General features: G+C 37.4%; 1 protein-coding gene across 1 annotated transcript in view; it reads right to left on the bottom strand.

The window, feature by feature from the left end:
* Window positions 1–375: 375 nt before the first annotated feature.
* Window positions 376–17,864, bottom strand: part of ZNF573 (zinc finger protein 573) — a 70,194-nt gene continuing 52,705 nt past the window's right edge. Inside the window, 6 exon segments of the mRNA XM_034638440.1 lie at window positions 376–2,808; window positions 2,810–3,113; window positions 3,116–3,778; window positions 3,781–4,431; window positions 4,434–5,105; window positions 5,108–6,005. Of these exon segments, the coding sequence (XP_034494331.1) occupies window positions 2,376–2,808; window positions 2,810–3,113; window positions 3,116–3,778; window positions 3,781–4,431; window positions 4,434–5,105; window positions 5,108–6,005 (3,621 nt within the window). The 3' untranslated portion in view covers window positions 376–2,375.

Genomic DNA, 17,864 nt, shown 5'->3' on the forward strand with positions numbered 1-17,864 from the left:
CTATCCAGCTTGACTCAGGGGACCGGCTGAAAAAGGGGTCCCCCACTCCTCCACCATCTTAACTCTCCTCTTCTCTATTGGCCATTTCTGTACCACACTCACTCCCTAAAACCTTTCAAACCTGCTGCGTCCCAATGAAAATTGTTTCCACCCCATGGTGTTCCGAAGGAGCCACTAGACAAAGAGCTGGGATGATGAAGAGAGGGCAGGACAACTACCCTCACCCATGATTTCAAAAAATAAATCAATAGGGGCGCCTGGGTGGCTCTGTCATTAAATGTCTGCCTTCGGTCAGGGTCCTGGGATTGAGCCCCACATCAGGCTCCCTGCTCAGCAGGAAGCCTGCTTCTCTCTCTCCCTCTGCCCCTGCTTGTGTTTCCTCTCTCGCTGTCAAATAAATAAATGAAAATCTTAAAAAAAAAAAAAGAAAAATTGATAAAAGAGGATAGTATAGCAAAAACATTACCTTGGCATAGGGTATTTCTGGGAAAATTACCGCTGTGACAAATGGCCTAAAGTGAACTCTTACAGTGGTCAAGAATCCCCAGCAAAGGCCCCTCCCCTCCTCTCTATTGCTCAATTGTACAATACTACACTTTGAAAATACAACACCCTCTTGGTGCTGGGCAAGATGAAAGAGCTTTTGATCCTGCATGGTCCTGCAACGCCCATTAATTTTTGCTCCAACAGCCTCACAGCTGATTAAGAAAACAGAGGGCCAGTCCAGCCTCACGGTCCCATCTCAAGACTTGAGAGAGAAAATGTTAAAAGTGAATGAGCCCTGCTTTTCAGGGCAATGTATTGATTTTCATGTCTACACACACCAGAGCTGTTGCCCCTCCAACGGCAGGCAATTTGTTTAGATTACAAGTTATTTTCCTCCCTGAAACCTCAGGATAATGCTACTAGATTCCTATGCACTTACAGAATTATCTTTCCAAAATGTTACTACTCATGCACCACCTCCCAGAGCACAGGTTTAGAAATCAATGGCTTTGGTCACAAAACAAAGTGTCCCAAAGTATACTCATGTTTTTATCATCATTGGTAAAGCAACATGATCAAATGGGAAAAGCATAAGAAATACAGTCGAACCACAGGGCATTCGAAACTCCATATTGCCACATATTTCTACGTCAATTTGGAGGTTACTTAGACTCCCTAGACTTTTCAGCAAATATCAGCTACATTGTAAGGTGATTTTGAAGTTTCACATACAATGTAATGAATGCTGAATGCCAAATATGATAACTAGCATGAAAAATATAGCTTTTAGTTTTGTTTTATAAAGTATAATAACACATGACTAAAAGTACAGATCTTAATCTTAGTGTTCAATGATTTCTGACAGATGTACACACTGCTGTAACTGCCATCCCGATCAAGATGGAAAGACCATGGAAATAGAATGTGACCCACATATTCAATTTTAAATCTTCAAGTAACCACATTTAAAAAAGTTAAAGGAGACAGATGAAATTAACTTAAATATGTTTTATTTAACCCAATATACCCAAAATACTACGATTTCAATATGGAATTGATTTTAAAAATATCATCAATGTGGTATTTTACATGTGTTTCATAAGGCTTCGATCTGCTGTGTATTTTATGTTTGCAGCATATCATACTTTGAATTAGCCATAGTTCCAGTGCTTACTAGTCACATGTAGCTAATAGCTATGATATTATCAGTGCAGGTATAGACCACAGGCCCGAATTTCCAAAGGTCCCTTTCTACTCTATCCTCCTCCTCCCCACCGCAAGTGAACCACTATGCTGATTTGTTCCCGCAGATTAATTTTGCCTATTTTTGAATTTCATAAAAATGATATGTATGGACTTTTTGTGACTGGCTTCTTTCAACGAGCACACTCTTAAGATTCATACATGCTGCCCCAAGTAGCAGTGGTACATTCCTTTTCCTTGCTGAATAGCATTGCACTATACAAATACACCACTATCTGTTCACCTGCTGACCAGCTGATGAACACTTAGGTTGTTTGCAAATATGTTACCATTAATAAAGCTGAACTGAACATTCTTGTAAAAAAAAAATTCTTACTATGAGCAACATTTGAATCATAATGAAAACATTCCAAATATTATTTACATTTTGAGGAGTCCTCACCAGTATAAATTATTTAATGCCTTATAAGAACTGAACCATATCTAAAAGCATTCCCACATTCCTCTCATTCACACTGTTTCTCAGTGTTATAAAGTTGATGTACTATACATTCTCTACTGCATATGTATGCCTTTCCACAGTCCTTATATTATTAAGGCTTCTCTCCAGTATGAATTCTCTCATGTGCTTTAAGACTTGAACTAAGCCTAAAAGACTTCCTACATGTGTTACATTCAAAAGATTTCTAACCACTGTGAATACTCTGGTGTCGAGTAAGTCGTCCATACACACTAAAAGCCTTCCCACATTCCTTACACTCATAGGGTTTCTCACCAGTATGAAATCTATGATGTATAATTAGTTGATTGCCACTACTAAAAGCCTTCCCACACTCTTTACATTCATGGGGTTTCTCACCAGTATGAATTCTATGATGCACTCTAAGGCTTTCAATATGACTAAAGGCCTTCCAACATTCCTTACATTCATATGGTTTCTCACTTGTATGAATTCTCTCATGCCTAACAAGGTTTGAGATGCGACTAAAGGCCTTCCCACATTCCTTACATTTGTAGGGCTTCTCTCCAGTATGAGCTCTATGATGTACTCTAAGATCTATACCACGGCTAAAGGTCATCCCACACTCATGGCAGTCATAGGGTTTTTCACCAGTATGAATTGTCATGTTGCACAAGATGAGAGGTTTGACTAAAAGCCTTCCCACATTCCTTACATTCATAGGGTTTCTCACCAGTATGAATTCTATGATGTATTCTAAGTCTTCCACCCTGACTAAAGGCCTTCCCACATTCATTACATACATAGGATTTCTCACCAGTATGAACTCTCCCATGTTGAGTAAGATGTGAAGCACGACTAAAGGCCTTCCCACATTTGTCACATTCATAGGGTTTCTTGCCAGTATGAATTCTCTGATGAACTTTAAGGTCTATCCTACGACTAAATGTCATTCCACACATTTATAAGGTTTTTCACCAGTATGAATTCTCCGATGTACTGTAACGTCTGTATATTGACTAAAGGCCTTCCCACATTTGTCACATTCATAGGGTTTCTCACCAGTATGAATTCTCTGATGAATTCTTAGGCTTCCACCATGGATAAAGGCCTTCCCACATTCTTTACATTTATAAGGTTTCTCACCAGTATGAATCCTTTCATGTTGAACAAGATTTGAGGCATGACTAAAGGCCTTCCCACATTCCTTACATTTGTAGGGTTTCTCTCCAGTATGAATTCTATTATGTACTCTAAGATCTATACCATGGCTAAAGGTCACCCTACACTCATGGCATTCATAGGGTTTTTCACCAGTATGAATTCTGTCATGTTGCACAAGATGAGAGGCTTGACTAAAAGCCTTCCCACATTCCTTACATTCATAGGGTTTCTCACCAGTATGAATTCTATGATGTATTCTAAGTCTTCCACCCTGACTAAAGGCCTTCCCACATTCATTACATACATAGGATTTCTCACCAGTATGAACTCTCCCATGTTGAGTAAGATGTGAAGCACGACTAAAGGCCTTCCCACATTTGTCACATTCATAGGGTTTCTTGCCAGTATGAATTCTCTGATGAACTTTAAGGTCTATCCTACGACTAAATGTCATTCCACACATTTATAAGGTTTTTCACCAGTATGAATTCTCCGATGTACTGTAACGTCTGTATATTGACTAAAGGCCTTCCCACATTTGTCACATTCATAGGGTTTCTCACCAGTATGAATTCTCTGATGCATTCTTAGGCTTCCACCATGGATAAAGGCCTTCCCACATTCTTTACATTTATAAGGTTTCTCACCAGTATGAATCCTTTCATGTTGAACAAGATTTGAGGCATGACTAAAGGCCTTCCCACATTCCTTACATTTGTAGGGTTTCTCTCCAGTATGAATTCTATTATGTACTCTAAGATCTATACCATGGCTAAAGGTCACCCTACACTCATGGCATTCATAGGGTTTTTCACCAGTATGAATTCTGTCATGTTGCACAAGATGAGAGGCTTGACTAAAAGCCTTCCCACATTCCTTACATTCATAGGGTTTCTCACCAGTATGAATTCTATGATGTATTCTAAGTCTTCCACCCTGACTAAAGGCCTTCCCACATTCATTACATACATAGGATTTCTCACCAGTATGAACTCTCCCATGTTGAGTAAGATGTGAAGCACGACTAAAGGCCTTCCCACATTTGTCACATTCATAGGGTTTCTTGCCAGTATGAATTCTCTGATGAACTTTAAGGTCTATCCTACGACTAAATGTCATTCCACACATTTATAAGGTTTCTCACCAGTATGAATTCTCCGATGTACTGTAACGTCTGTATATTGACTAAAGGCCTTCCCACATTTGTCACATTCATAGGGTTTCTCACCAGTATGAATTCTCTGATGCATTCTTAGGCTTCCACCATGGATAAAGGCCTTCCCACATTCTTTACATTTATAAGGTTTCTCACCAGTATGAATCCTTTCATGTTGAACAAGATTTGAGGCATGACTAAAGGCCTTCCCACATTCCTTACATTTGTAGGGTTTCTCTCCAGTATGAATTCTATTATGTACTCTAAGATCTATACCATGGCTAAAGGTCACCCTACACTCATGGCATTCATAGGGTTTTTCACCAGTATGAATTCTGTCATGTTGCACAAGATGAGAGGCTTGACTAAAAGCCTTCCCACATTCCTTACATTCATAGGGTTTCTCACCAGTATGAATTCTATGATGTATTCTAAGTCTTCCACCCTGACTAAAGGCCTTCCCACATTCATTACATACATAGGATTTCTCACCAGTATGAACTCTCCCATGTTGAGTAAGATGTGAAGCACGACTAAAGGCCTTCCCACATTTGTCACATTCATAGGGTTTCTTGCCAGTATGAATTCTCTGATGAACTTTAAGGTCTATCCTACGACTAAATGTCATTCCACACATTTATAAGGTTTTTCACCAGTATGAATTCTCCGATGTACTGTAACGTCTGTATATTGACTAAAGGCCTTCCCACATTTGTCACATTCATAGGGTTTCTCACCAGTATGAATTCTCTGATGCATTCTTAGGCTTCCACCATGGATAAAGGCCTTCCCACATTCTTTACATTTATAAGGTTTCTCACCAGTATGAATCCTTTCATGTTGAACAAGATTTGAGGCATGACTAAAGGCCTTCCCACATTCCTTACATTTGTAGGGTTTCTCTCCAGTATGAATTCTATTATGTACTCTAAGATCTATACCATGGCTAAAGGTCACCCTACACTCATGGCATTCATAGGGTTTTTCACCAGTATGAATTCTGTCATGTTGCACAAGATGAGAGGCTTGACTAAAAGCCTTCCCACATTCCTTACATTCATAGGGTTTCTCACCAGTATGAATTCTATGATGTATTCTAAGTCTTCCACCCTGACTAAAGGCCTTCCCACATTCATTACATACATAGGATTTCTCACCAGTATGAACTCTCCCATGTTGAGTAAGATGTGAAGCACGACTAAAGGCCCTCCCACATTTGTCACATTCATAGGGTTTCTCACCAGTATGAATTCTCTTATGAACTCTAAGGTCCATCCTACGACTAAATGTCATTCCACATTCCTCACATTTATAAGGTTTTTCACCAATATGAATTCTCTGATGTTGCAGAAGGTTGGATGCACGATTAAAGGAATTTCCACATTGCTCACATTCATAGGGTCTCTCACCAGTATGAATTCTCCGATGTACTGTAACGTCTGTATATTGACTAAAGGCCTTCCCACATTTGTCACATTCATAGGGTTTCTCTCTAGTATGAATTTTCTGATGTAGAGTAAAAGACGAATGTTTTTTTATAAATGTGTACTTTGTCACAGCTGATTATTTCATATCTTGACTCCAAATCTAAGAGAAAGGAGAAAAACATTTTGTTTTCCTGGACAAAAGAAGTGAATGCTTTATAGTAAATTTCTTTAAAAATTAAAAACATTTAAAAAATTAAAAACATGACCCATTAGAGATGAATATTTTAGAGAAGTCTAAAATCAGCTATACAGTTTGCAAGTTATGGATAGTGTCTACATAACTCATTACATGTTACTATAATGATTTAATGTACTCTCTCTGGTATCAGTTTCCATATAAAATGTAAATATCTTAAAAACAACTTTTTATACTGGATCTTTAAATCTGCAATTAAAATTTCCCCATAAAATATAAATATTGTGGTCATTCCCTCCAATGAATAGCCATGTGTGCATTTCTTTGTTCTCATTTTAAATAAAATAATGAGAGTTCTTGTTGGTTATCTTCACTGAGCTTTTTCTTATTGAGTACACATTCTACAAATGTTCCGTCTGTTTTATTCCTTCATATCTTTTCTCAGGTCCTCTCCACTTTCCCTTTTAACCAAGACTGACCATTTTATTAATTCCTACAAGTCTGTCAATGAATTTTCAGACAGGGACTAGGTAGGTATACACCCTACTGAAAGTCTAATGGAATTCTGAGCATTTGGGTACTTTGAGGAAAAGTGAAATTGAACTATACAGTAAAGGAATCTGTAAAATGAATTTCAGGAAATATGTGAAAAAGCATGAACGATGGCCTGCAGAATACCAACCAATATGAAGGAATATCTTGATGAAATTTATATGTGTTGAACAAGTGGGAAGACACTTGGGGGCAAGAAATACTACCCTGTGAGTAGAATATGGTAAGTGCTAAACCCTGAGATAATACAAACACTTTCTCTTCAAAAACAAGTAATAGGGATTAGTAATATTATCAGAAAACCAAAACACATTTGATAGGAAACGGAAATATCATCTCAAGAATAAACACTGGGTAAGTATGGAAATAAAAAAGTGAATGGTACAACAGAGAATATAAGTACATACTTGAATTTTGGTCAATTTGAGCATTCAGAGAATTCAAAGACTTAATCTCCCATTCCCCCTGCTTGTGTTCCCTCTCTCACTGGCTGTCTCTATCTCTGTCAAATAAATAAATAAAATCTTTAAAAAAAAATGGAAGAAATAAATGAGTTAAGGACCCAATTCCAAAACTTAAAAAGAAAAAAAGTGAAGTAAAGGAAAAAAACAAAAACAAAATCAAATTAAGAGCAGAATGTAATGAGTTAGAATAGTATTAACAAATAAACTAAAGAGCTCATGGTTTAAAAATCAAGAAGTCAACATTAGCCAAACCAACCAAAAAGTGGTAAAAATAAAAAATACGAAAGAATTGATGAAGGGGGATATGCAAAACTAAAATGAATTTTATTGATATGAATACTTTAAGTACATCACTAATACTTCTAGAAAAATTCATCAAAATTCCTCAAAAAAATCACCAAGAAGAAAAAGCTCAAACACACCAATTGCAATAGAATAGAACATGTTGTCAAAAAAGATGGTTGTAATGAGTGTGTAGCTCCTAAATTATCATTTCTAAATATCAATGTCATTAAATGGATCCAGCATAGTTAGATAAACAGTTTGGAACAGGGCAAAAAAGGTAAGCCTAGAAATCTTATGCCTAAAAGAAATGAAAACATCAAAGACTTACAGAAGTGTGACTGGCCAACACTGTGAAAATAGTAGTATAAAAATGACTGTGATAAATATAAATGTAATTTTAAAATGAGTCCAGAATGATACAAGAGAAAATAAATGAAAAATAATTTCACCATTAAATAACTGTTTAATTGAAGAAGTTCTAGTTCCATCATAGTGGTGCAAATCCCTTATAGTTGTCTCTCTCTCTGACTGATACCAGCTAAAAATGCTTGGCAAAATAACAAAACCCAAACACTCGAGGTCAGTAATTAAACAAAAGAAGAAGTCTATGGAGGGGTGACTGGCTGGTTCAGTAGATAGAGCACTCGACTCAATCTCAGAGTTTGAATTCAAACTCCAAATTGGGTGTGGAGTCTACTTAAAAAAATAATAAATAAATAAATAAAGAGGACAGTGGAGAGGAGTGAAAACATTTAAAAATGTGCTGTAAAAGCCCGGACATATTTCTGGCTGCAAGAATCATGGCAAGGAACACTACCAAACTGGAAAGTAAGGGAGGAACTCTTGAGGGGGAACATTCAGAAAAAGAGATTACCTAGTTTTGGATACAAACTAGTTCAAAGCTTAGGCTAAACCTGAATCATACGTGCATGAGAAAGACACAAAGGATTGTTAGCAAAGCCTTAGAGAACTAAACTACTTTCCACAAACAGCAGGACAGAATGTACAGTCGAAGTTTTATTGCTTTAATTGCTAAAATATAATAACAATACTCTACTTTCAATAATGAATAGAAAAACCAGACAGAAGATCAATAAGGAGAGAGGACTTGAACAGTCTAAATAAACTGGACGTAAGAGACATACATGTTGTGTGTTCTACACACAACAGAACACATGTTTTTCTCAAGTACACATGGAACATTCTCTAAGATAGACCACATTAGACCCAAGTCAACTATCAATAAAATTTAGAAGACTTAAATGAGAGTGTCTTTTCCAATCACAAAGTAACAAAATTAGAAACCAGAAGCAGAAGGAAAATTAGAGAATACACAAACATGTGGGAATTAAACAACACACACTTAAATAACCAATGGAACAACAAAGAAATTACAAGGGAAATTAGAAAATATCTTAATAAATAAAAATGAGAACAGAACATACCAAACTTATGGATGCAGCAAAACCAGTGCTTTCAGTCTTTCACCACTGAGTATGAGGTTAGGTGTGGACTAACATAGATGGTCTTTATTATGCTGAGGCAGTTTCCTTCTATTCCTGGTTTCTTGAGTGTTTTGCCATAGGAAGTATTACGTTTTGTTAAATGCTTTTTCTACACTGAGATAATTGTGTGGTTTCCTCCCCCTTCATTCTGTTAATGTGTATTACATTGCTTGATTTTATATATTGCATCATCTTTGCATTCCAGAAATAAATCCCACTTTGTCATGGTGTATAATCCTTTTCATGTGCCGTTGAATTCAGTTTGCTAGTATTTTTGTTGAGAACTTTTGCCTCAATATACATGAGGAACATTGACCTGTGGTTTTCTCTTCTCACACTGGATTTGTCTGGCTTTGGGACCAGGGTAATGCTGGCCCCAGAGTAAGTTTGGGAGTGCTCCTTCCTCTTCAATATTTTGGAAAAGTTTGCGGGAAATTGGTGTTAATTGTTTGCTGAGTAATATTCCATTGTCTATATATATATATATATACCATAGCTTCTTTATTCATTCATCAGTCGATGGACATTTGAGCTCTTTCCAAAATTTGGCTATTGTTGATAATGCTGCTATAAACATCGGGTTGCAGGAATACCTTCAAATTAGTATAGTTGTATCCTTTGGGTAAATACCTAGTAGTGTAATTGCTGGATTGTAGGGCAGTGCTATTTTTAACTTTTTGAGGAACTTCCATACCGTTTTCCATAGTGGCTGTACCAGCTTGCATTCCCACCAACAGTGTAAGAGGGTTCTCCTTTCCACACATCCTCATCAACACCTGCTGTTTCCTGTGTTAATTTTAGCCAAGTGACAGGTGTGAGGTGGTAACTCATTGTAGTTTTGTATTTCCCTGATGATGAGTGATGTTGAGCATCTCTGCATGTGTCTGTTCGTTTTTGATTACTGATTCAATCTCTGTATTAGTATAACTCTGTTTAGATTTTCTATTAGGTCAGGATCTCTTGGGTTTCCCAATTTGTGGGCATACAATTTTTTACAGTCTCTTCTTTCATTTTTTTTTTTTTTTTAAAGATTTTATTTATTTATTCGACAGAGACAGAGACAGCCAGTGAGAGAGGGAACACAAGCAGGGGGAGTGGGAGAGGAAGAAGCAGGCTCCCAGTGGAGGAGCCCGATGTGGGGCTCGATCCCATAACGCCGGGATCACGCCCTGAGCCGAAGGCAGACACTTAACCACTGCGCTACCCAGGCGCCCCTCTTCTTTCATTTCTGATTTTAGCTGAGTCTTTTCTTTTTTTAGTCAATCTAGCTAATATTTTCTCACTTTGGTTGATCTTTTTGAAGAACCAACTCTTGGTTTCATTGGTTTTTTTCCTATTGTTTTTCTATTCTCTATGTTTCTATTTTTTATTGTTTTCTTCTTTCTACTATCTCTGAGGTTAGTTCATTCTTTTTTTACCTAGTTCCTTGCGGTATGAAGTTAGGTTGTTTTTTGTTTGTTTTTAAAGACTTTATTTGACAGAGAGAGACAGCCAGAGAGAGAGGGAACACAAGCAGGGAGAGTAGGAGAGGAAGAAGCAGGCTCCCAGCGGAGGAGCCTGATGTGGGGCTCAATCCCATAATGCCGGGACCACACCCTGAGCTGAAGGCAGACGCTTAACGACTGAGCCACCCAGGCGCTCCTGAAGTTAGGTTGTTGATTTGAGAATTTTCTTTCTATAATAAGCATTTAGAGCTATAAACCTCCTTCTTAGTGCTCCTTCTTAGTGCTGCTTTCAATGCATCCCTTAAGTTTTTGTATGTAGTAAGTTTTGAAATTGGAAAATACAAATCCCATTTTTTTCTTTTTCAAGATTTGTCTGGCTTTGTCTGAAAAATCTTTTTCAAGATTTTTTTGACTATCCCAAATCCCTTGCATACCTAAATGAATTTTATGATCAGGATGTCAATTTCTACAAATAAGCTGATGGGATTTGGAGTGGTATTGCCATCTGAACAATATAAAGTGTTCTGACTTTAAGAAAATTCTATGTGAAATGAAAAAAGAACATAAATCAGAGTTAGAAAAACTGAGAAATGAAGTGATAAATTTCAGGAATATAGTAGAGATAAAAAATGATTTCAGAATACTAACCTATGAAGAAAAAATGCTCCCAATAGATATTAGGATAAAAATTTTTTTAAATAAAAATTAAGAAATACATAAAAAGTATATGAGAGAAAGTGAATAATCACTTAGATTTACTTTATCTAGATTTCTGTGTAAGTCTAATAATTAATAAAAGGTTTAATTTTTAAAAATTAAGGATATAAAAGATTTAACCAAATCATAGCTCTACAAATAATTTTGGAAAACAACGATAACTCTTAATCACGACACCTTACAAGATTTGATCCCCCATAACATGTTAGTTGTTAGTCACTCTTCAGTAACTCTGCTCCGATCTACCTGCTGCTCCTGAACACACAACACTCATGTTCCCCTTCAGGCCTTTGCATTTGTTGTTTGCTCTTCTTGGAATGCTCTTCCTCTTATACTCAAATAGCCTGGGACCTTACCCTCCACATCTTACCTCCTCAGAAAAGTGTTCCTGACCATCTTACCTTACCTAAAGTTGTCCTGTCCTTAGTTTCCTTTATACTATATTTCACCATGTGAGGTTATTTACCTACTTATTTATGTGTTTATTTTACATTTTCCCTAATATACTATAAACTCCATTTTATTAACCAGTTATAGAAATGCATTTATTTTTAGACAGTGAAACTACATATACAAATAAATCTAGGTGCACAAGAGGACCCGGAGAGCAGTCAAGTTCAAAACACAGATAAAATTTGGTGCATGAAGAAGACTGACAGTGCCCATTACTGAATAGGGAGGGAAATATGAAAAGAGTAATAAAGTAATAAAAGGGAGGTGAAGATGAAATTCATTTGGTAGCTCATGCACAGCATGTATTTCCCCTCTAGATCACAGGTATTTTCTCCAATGTGAGTGTAGTTTTCCAACCAACATTTCAAGTGTGTGTCTTCTCCTTGACCACTTAGCTTTTACCTACACAGATATATTCCCAAAGCTTGACTTGCTCATACTTACCTGTACACCATCTTCTTGTATCTTCCTTCACAACCATCCAGGGATCTTTTCCTTGCTCCAATAATGTAATCACATCTGGCTTAGAAATGGAATGTCCTGCTTACAAAGAAAAAAAATGGCACATGATGTAGAACAAAACATTGCTTGGTTAAAATTACAATACTAAACTAAAGGTCAAAACGGTAAAATTTTTGAGAAGAGAGGGTAAAGGAACTAAAGAACAAGAAATCAGACATAATAAGGCCTTTTTGTTTTTTTTTTTAAATACACTCATAAATCCTCTTTTTCTTGAGAGTGTGCATAATACCATAGTTTAAAATACAGAATCTGGAGGCTTGGTTCGATTCTTGTCTTTGACGTTCCAGCTATGTCTAACCTTGGGAAAGTCACTTAAACCCAGCGCTTTAGTATTCTCACTTTTAAAATGTGAATAAGCTGTTAGGAGGATCAAACAAGTTGATATATATATGTAAAGTGCTCAGAGCATTGCCTATTACATACATAAGAACAATGCTAGCTGTTAACATTATTACTGATATTGTTGTTTTATGAGAATACACAAGAGCTATCTATAAGACACTCATTCCATTTCAATGTAATGTTCATAGATTACAACTTCCAATCACAAAACAGAATTTCTTATGAAATAAAATGTGTATGCCTCAGTTTTCAATGAATTCCATTTACCTAAGCCATCACTATTTAAACTATAGAGGCTCTTTTAGGGCAATAAGAACAATTCAGGACCCTGTGTCAAGCTGATTAACCTACACAGAGCCTGACATGGGGCTCCATCTCATGACACTGAGATCGTGAATCAAGCTGAATCCAAGAGTTGGGTGCTCGACTGACTGAGCCACCCCAGCACTCCTGCATATTGATTATTTTATTTTTTTTTAAAGATTTATTTATTTATTTATTTGACAGAGAGAGAGCGCATGCAAACAATCAGGGAGAGCAGGAGAGGGAGAAGCAGGCTCTCTGCTGAGCAGGGAGCCTGACGTGGGGCTTGGTCCCAGGACCCTGAGATTATGACCTGAGCTGAAGGCAGATACTTCATCGAGTGAGCCACCAAGGCACCCTTTTATTGATTATTTTAAATTAAAAGTTCAATGCAGGGGCAACTGGCTAGCTCAGTTGGTAGAGCATGAGACTCTCAATCTCAGGGCCATGAGTTCAAGTCCCACGTTGGGCATGGAACCTACTTAAAAAAATAAAAAGTTAAATGCAAGAAGAACACTATGGGGGGCCTGGGTGGCACAGTTGTTAAGTGTCTGCCTTGGGCTCAGGGCGTGATCCCGGCGTTCCGGCACTGAGCCCTGCATCAGGCTCCTCTGCTGGGAGGCTGCTTCTTCTTCTCCCACTCCCCCTGTTTGTGTTCCCTCTCTCGCTGGCTGTCTCTCTCTCTGTCAAATAAATAAATAAAATCTTAAAAAAAAAAAAAAAAAAGAACACTATGATCCCGCTTTGTCTTCAGAAAGCAGGAAATAAATTTCCTAATGGAAGGTACCCTCCCTGTATCAGTAGATAAAGAGACATCCTTATAACAATTATAGGAAATTTAAAGCTGAGAAGGCTATGTTAACAACCCTTGTTACCTTTTACTAATTTACTACCCCAGCCCAAATTGTGTTTAAGATTACTGACTACTTGAAATTCCGAACATAAGTTTTCTTCGTCCTGTCAAATCTTCACAGATTTGTTGTCTCCTTGTCTAAAAAGTATAAAACCTGTCTGATTTCATCATTTTGGGGGTCCCGGTTTCATTTTGTGGACTCTGTGTATACATAAACTTTGGTTTTTTCCTCCAGTTAATCTGTCTCACATCAATTTAATTCTTAGACCAGCTAGAAGAATTCTGAAGGGTAAAGGAAAATCCTTCCTCCCTAACAATAGTTAATGGAGAGGAAATTTCCAAACTGACAAAGCTCAAACCATTTCTTTGGGAGAAAATAACAAAGAAATGTAACTAGCTTCCTAAAAGCAGCTCTGAAAATCACAGTGGAAAAAAATGCTTATCTTAAAGAATAGACTCTAAATTATCCTAAATCAATAGACGCTGATAAACATACCCAGTGAGACCAAGGTATTCATAGTTTTCCATCATCACATCCCGGTACAAGTTCTTCTGAACAGAATCAAGATATTCCCACTCCTGCTGAGAGAAGTCTATGGCCACATCCCTGAATATCATAGATCTCTGAAATGGCAAACCCATGTATTACTAGAGAAATTAGAGAAATATTTTGTTGAAGATGGAAGGAGAGGAGATAAAGACTGCACTGCAGGAAGAAAGCAATACAGCAAGTATGTAGGCTAAAAATCTATAACACAGGAGGGAACTGAAGCAGAATATATACGTATTTTTTAAGAAGCCTGCTGGAACAGACAAAATATTCCTTAAATATTTGAATCATTTGAGACTAGATAAAATAATAACCACTGACTATTAAATAGTGAATTCAAGCATAATCTTTGTTATCTGTCACATAAACTCAGTAAACATGGGTTGCTGAAGAAAATTTCTGCTTTTTAGAGAAGAGAAAATTTAATCAAATATTTTTCAAAATGTAGTAGGAAGTCTCAATTTTAGAAAATAAGGTTTGTATAAAATTAAGAATTCCCTCAAGCATGAAATACTTCATTATGTCAGATCCTACCATAAATATTTTTTGTTTTGACAAACCCCATATACTTTCTGGCACATGATATAATTTATGGATATGTTGGATTTAATCATTTATACAGGTAGAATGTATCAAATTTGTAAGGTCTTCCCCAATTCTGTGATTCTGTGTTCACCTACTACTTATGATGATATGTAGTTTTCTTGTTGTCATCTACCATCTGTCACTGAACACCTAGCTTATGCTGAGTATGGTAGGTAGCTTCTACTTAGGTTACCAATGGTCACATGCAGGTATTTATGCCCTTGTGTACTCTCCTTCACATGTGTGTGAGCTGAACTGAGTGACTTGCTTTTAATAAATAGAATATGACTAAAGTGATGAAATGTTACTTCTGACAGATTACAAAAGACTATCATTGCCACATTGTTTGCCCTCTTTTGATGTCTCACTTGCTTAACCAAGAGTGGCCTCCAGTCAACAGCCCATGAGCAACTGGATCCTGTCAAAACCCAGGTGAGTGAGCTTAGAAACAGATACACCCAATGTTGGCCTTAAGATGACTTTAGCCCTCACTAAGACCTTGATAGCCTTGTAAGAGATCCAGACAGGAGAGCAAGCTAAGCCATGCCTAGATTTCCAAATCACTGAAACTGTGAGATAAATGTTTACTGCTTTGAGCTACTAAGTGTTGGGGTAATCTGTTATACAACAATAGATAATACATTGAGTTAAACAATACTGAAGAAGGATGATGAATTATGCACATATCACCTAAATTTAGTATGTTTCATCCAACAACAGAACAGTCCTCATATTTATCTCTCAGGAATTTCCTGCCAAAGTCTATGACTCAGTTTGCAAATCACGATTATATACTAATTAACACAAATTATGAGATTTTACTCTACAATGAGACTTAAGTCATTCAATACCAAATTTCTATCCTATCTACCCATAAATCTCAAGTCTGGAAAATTTCAAAGTCTTTGCATGGATGGTCGAATAGAACCATTGTATCCAACTGTCCACACTACAGAACAACCTCACGCAACATAAATCTTTACTTTAAAGGACGTATCTCCTCCACCACTCCATCACTGCCCTTGATAAAAGAATGCACACTTAAGACATGTTGAATAATTCTGCGGTAATAACATAAACACTAGTTAGTTTACAAGAGGTCATACAGAGAGGACGCTGGGTAATCTAGTATCACATTTCACTGGAACAAAAGATGGGAAGAAGGTTATTGGATGGGACTTCTGCTGGTAGTAAACTTTAGAAAAATTAATGAAAATACTCACATGACCTAAAAAAAACCCACACATATTTGAAGAAGGAGAGAAACACCAACTTATGTGGGCCATGGTTTTAGACTTGCAAGAGTGGATCAGTCCTCACGATTCCTCTAACAGGAAAGCACAGATCCAGAAAGTCAGAGCTGGGAGAAGAGAAAGACCTTGAGACCGATTTTGCTTTAGTGTTTCCAACAGGACATAAATTAATGTTAGGATATTCCACTCCAGGTTCCAAACCTATTATCCATCACACATAATTTGGGGAGATTAGGATTCTAGTATAAGGCCATTTCTTTCCCCAAATCCTAGGGGTCTCTGATGAACAAAATCATAGAACAGAAACATATCTGCACTGAAGTCAGACCTAGATATGTCAGCAGAAGTTCTCTGCCCACTGCATCACTTTGGTGAGGCAGATGCAGACCCAAGAATAGGCAGTGCAGTCTTATTTTGATCCTCTTCCTTCTATTCTCATCTTATGAGACTGAAAAGAGCCTACATCATCTTAATGAGAACCTCTTTTGTGGCTTTGGAACTGGGTGAAGTTGGTTAAGACATTGGAGATGGAACGTCAGTGTTCAGTACGTTAAGTCTAGCAAATCTTACTAGTTAAATACATGACAAACCATCACTGTACTACAATACAAAGTAGATATCAAATGTGAAGTTGGAAAAAATATTTAAGGATATGAGACACATTCCAGAGTTGTCAAGAATAGTGTTGTCATGAACAGTGTTGTCAAGAACAGTGTTGTCAAGAATCATTAGATTGACCAATATAATTATTATGTTTTTAAAAACCTAAGAATACATCAATCAGTGTAGAGAAAAAGTGGCAGAAAAACAGACAATTGAAATCAGTAGATAAAAAAGTCTGGAAGGTTACAGGGCTATCCAATAACAGTGCTTTTCTTTTTATATTGATCTTGATTTTTCTTTTGTTATTTACTTATTTATTAAGATTATTTATTTGAGGGGCGCCTGGGTGGCACGGCGGTTGAGCGTCTGCCTTCGGCTCAGGGCGTGATCCCGGCGTTGTGGGATCGAGTCCCACATCGGGCTCCTCTGCTGTGAGCCTGCTTCTTCCTCTCCCACTCCCCCTGCTTGTGTTCCCTCTCTCGCTGGCTGTCTCTATCTCTGTCGAATAAATAAAATCTTAAAAAAAAAAAAAAGATTATTTATTTGAGAAAGAAAGAAAGAGCAAGCACACAATGGGAAGGAGCAGAAGGAGAGGGAGAGAATCTCGAGCAGACTCCCTGCCAGGTGCAGAGCCCAACTCGGGGCTTGATCTCAGGACCCTGAGATTATGACCTGAGCTGAAATCAAGAGTTGGACATTTAATCAACTAAGCCACCAAGGTGCCCCTTTCTTGATTTTTCTTTTTAAAGCTTGCTTCATAATTACTGTAACAATGACTATAGGTTAGCTTGAAATATATGTGTGTTTTTTCTTTGTTAGGAGGAAGATATCCAAAAAGGAGAATTCAGGAAAGTCCTTTGTTATCTAAAGTTAGTCTGTTTTACTGAATAGCTTATCTTTTGTCTGTTTCCTTTGGATCCCACTATCTGAACTCATGCTATCATTTCTTCAGGTATGATGGAGTTCTGTCTAGAAGAAACAGGAAGCAGTCTCTGTGTAATCTCTTATACGAACTGATGATACTCTTGTGCAGCTTTATGTCAAGTCTTCTTTTTTTTTTTAAAAGATTTTTTATTTATTTATTTGACAGAGATAGAGACAGCCAGCGAGAGAGGGAACACAAGCAGGGGGAGTGGGAGAGGGAGAAGCAGGCTCCCAGCGGAGGAGCCTGACGTGGGGCTCGATCCCATAACGCCGGGATCACACCCTGAGCCGAAGGCAGACGCTTAACCGCTGTGCCACCCAGGCGCCCCTATGTCAAGTCTTCTTGACAGAAGGGTTTGTTTGTTTTCTAAACCTGTCAGCTAAGCCATCATGTCCCCCAGACAACAACTGAATTG

Source organism: Ailuropoda melanoleuca, chromosome 12 (genome assembly GCF_002007445.2).
Source record: "Ailuropoda melanoleuca isolate Jingjing chromosome 12, ASM200744v2, whole genome shotgun sequence".
Lineage (NCBI taxonomy): Eukaryota > Metazoa > Chordata > Mammalia > Carnivora > Ursidae > Ailuropoda > Ailuropoda melanoleuca.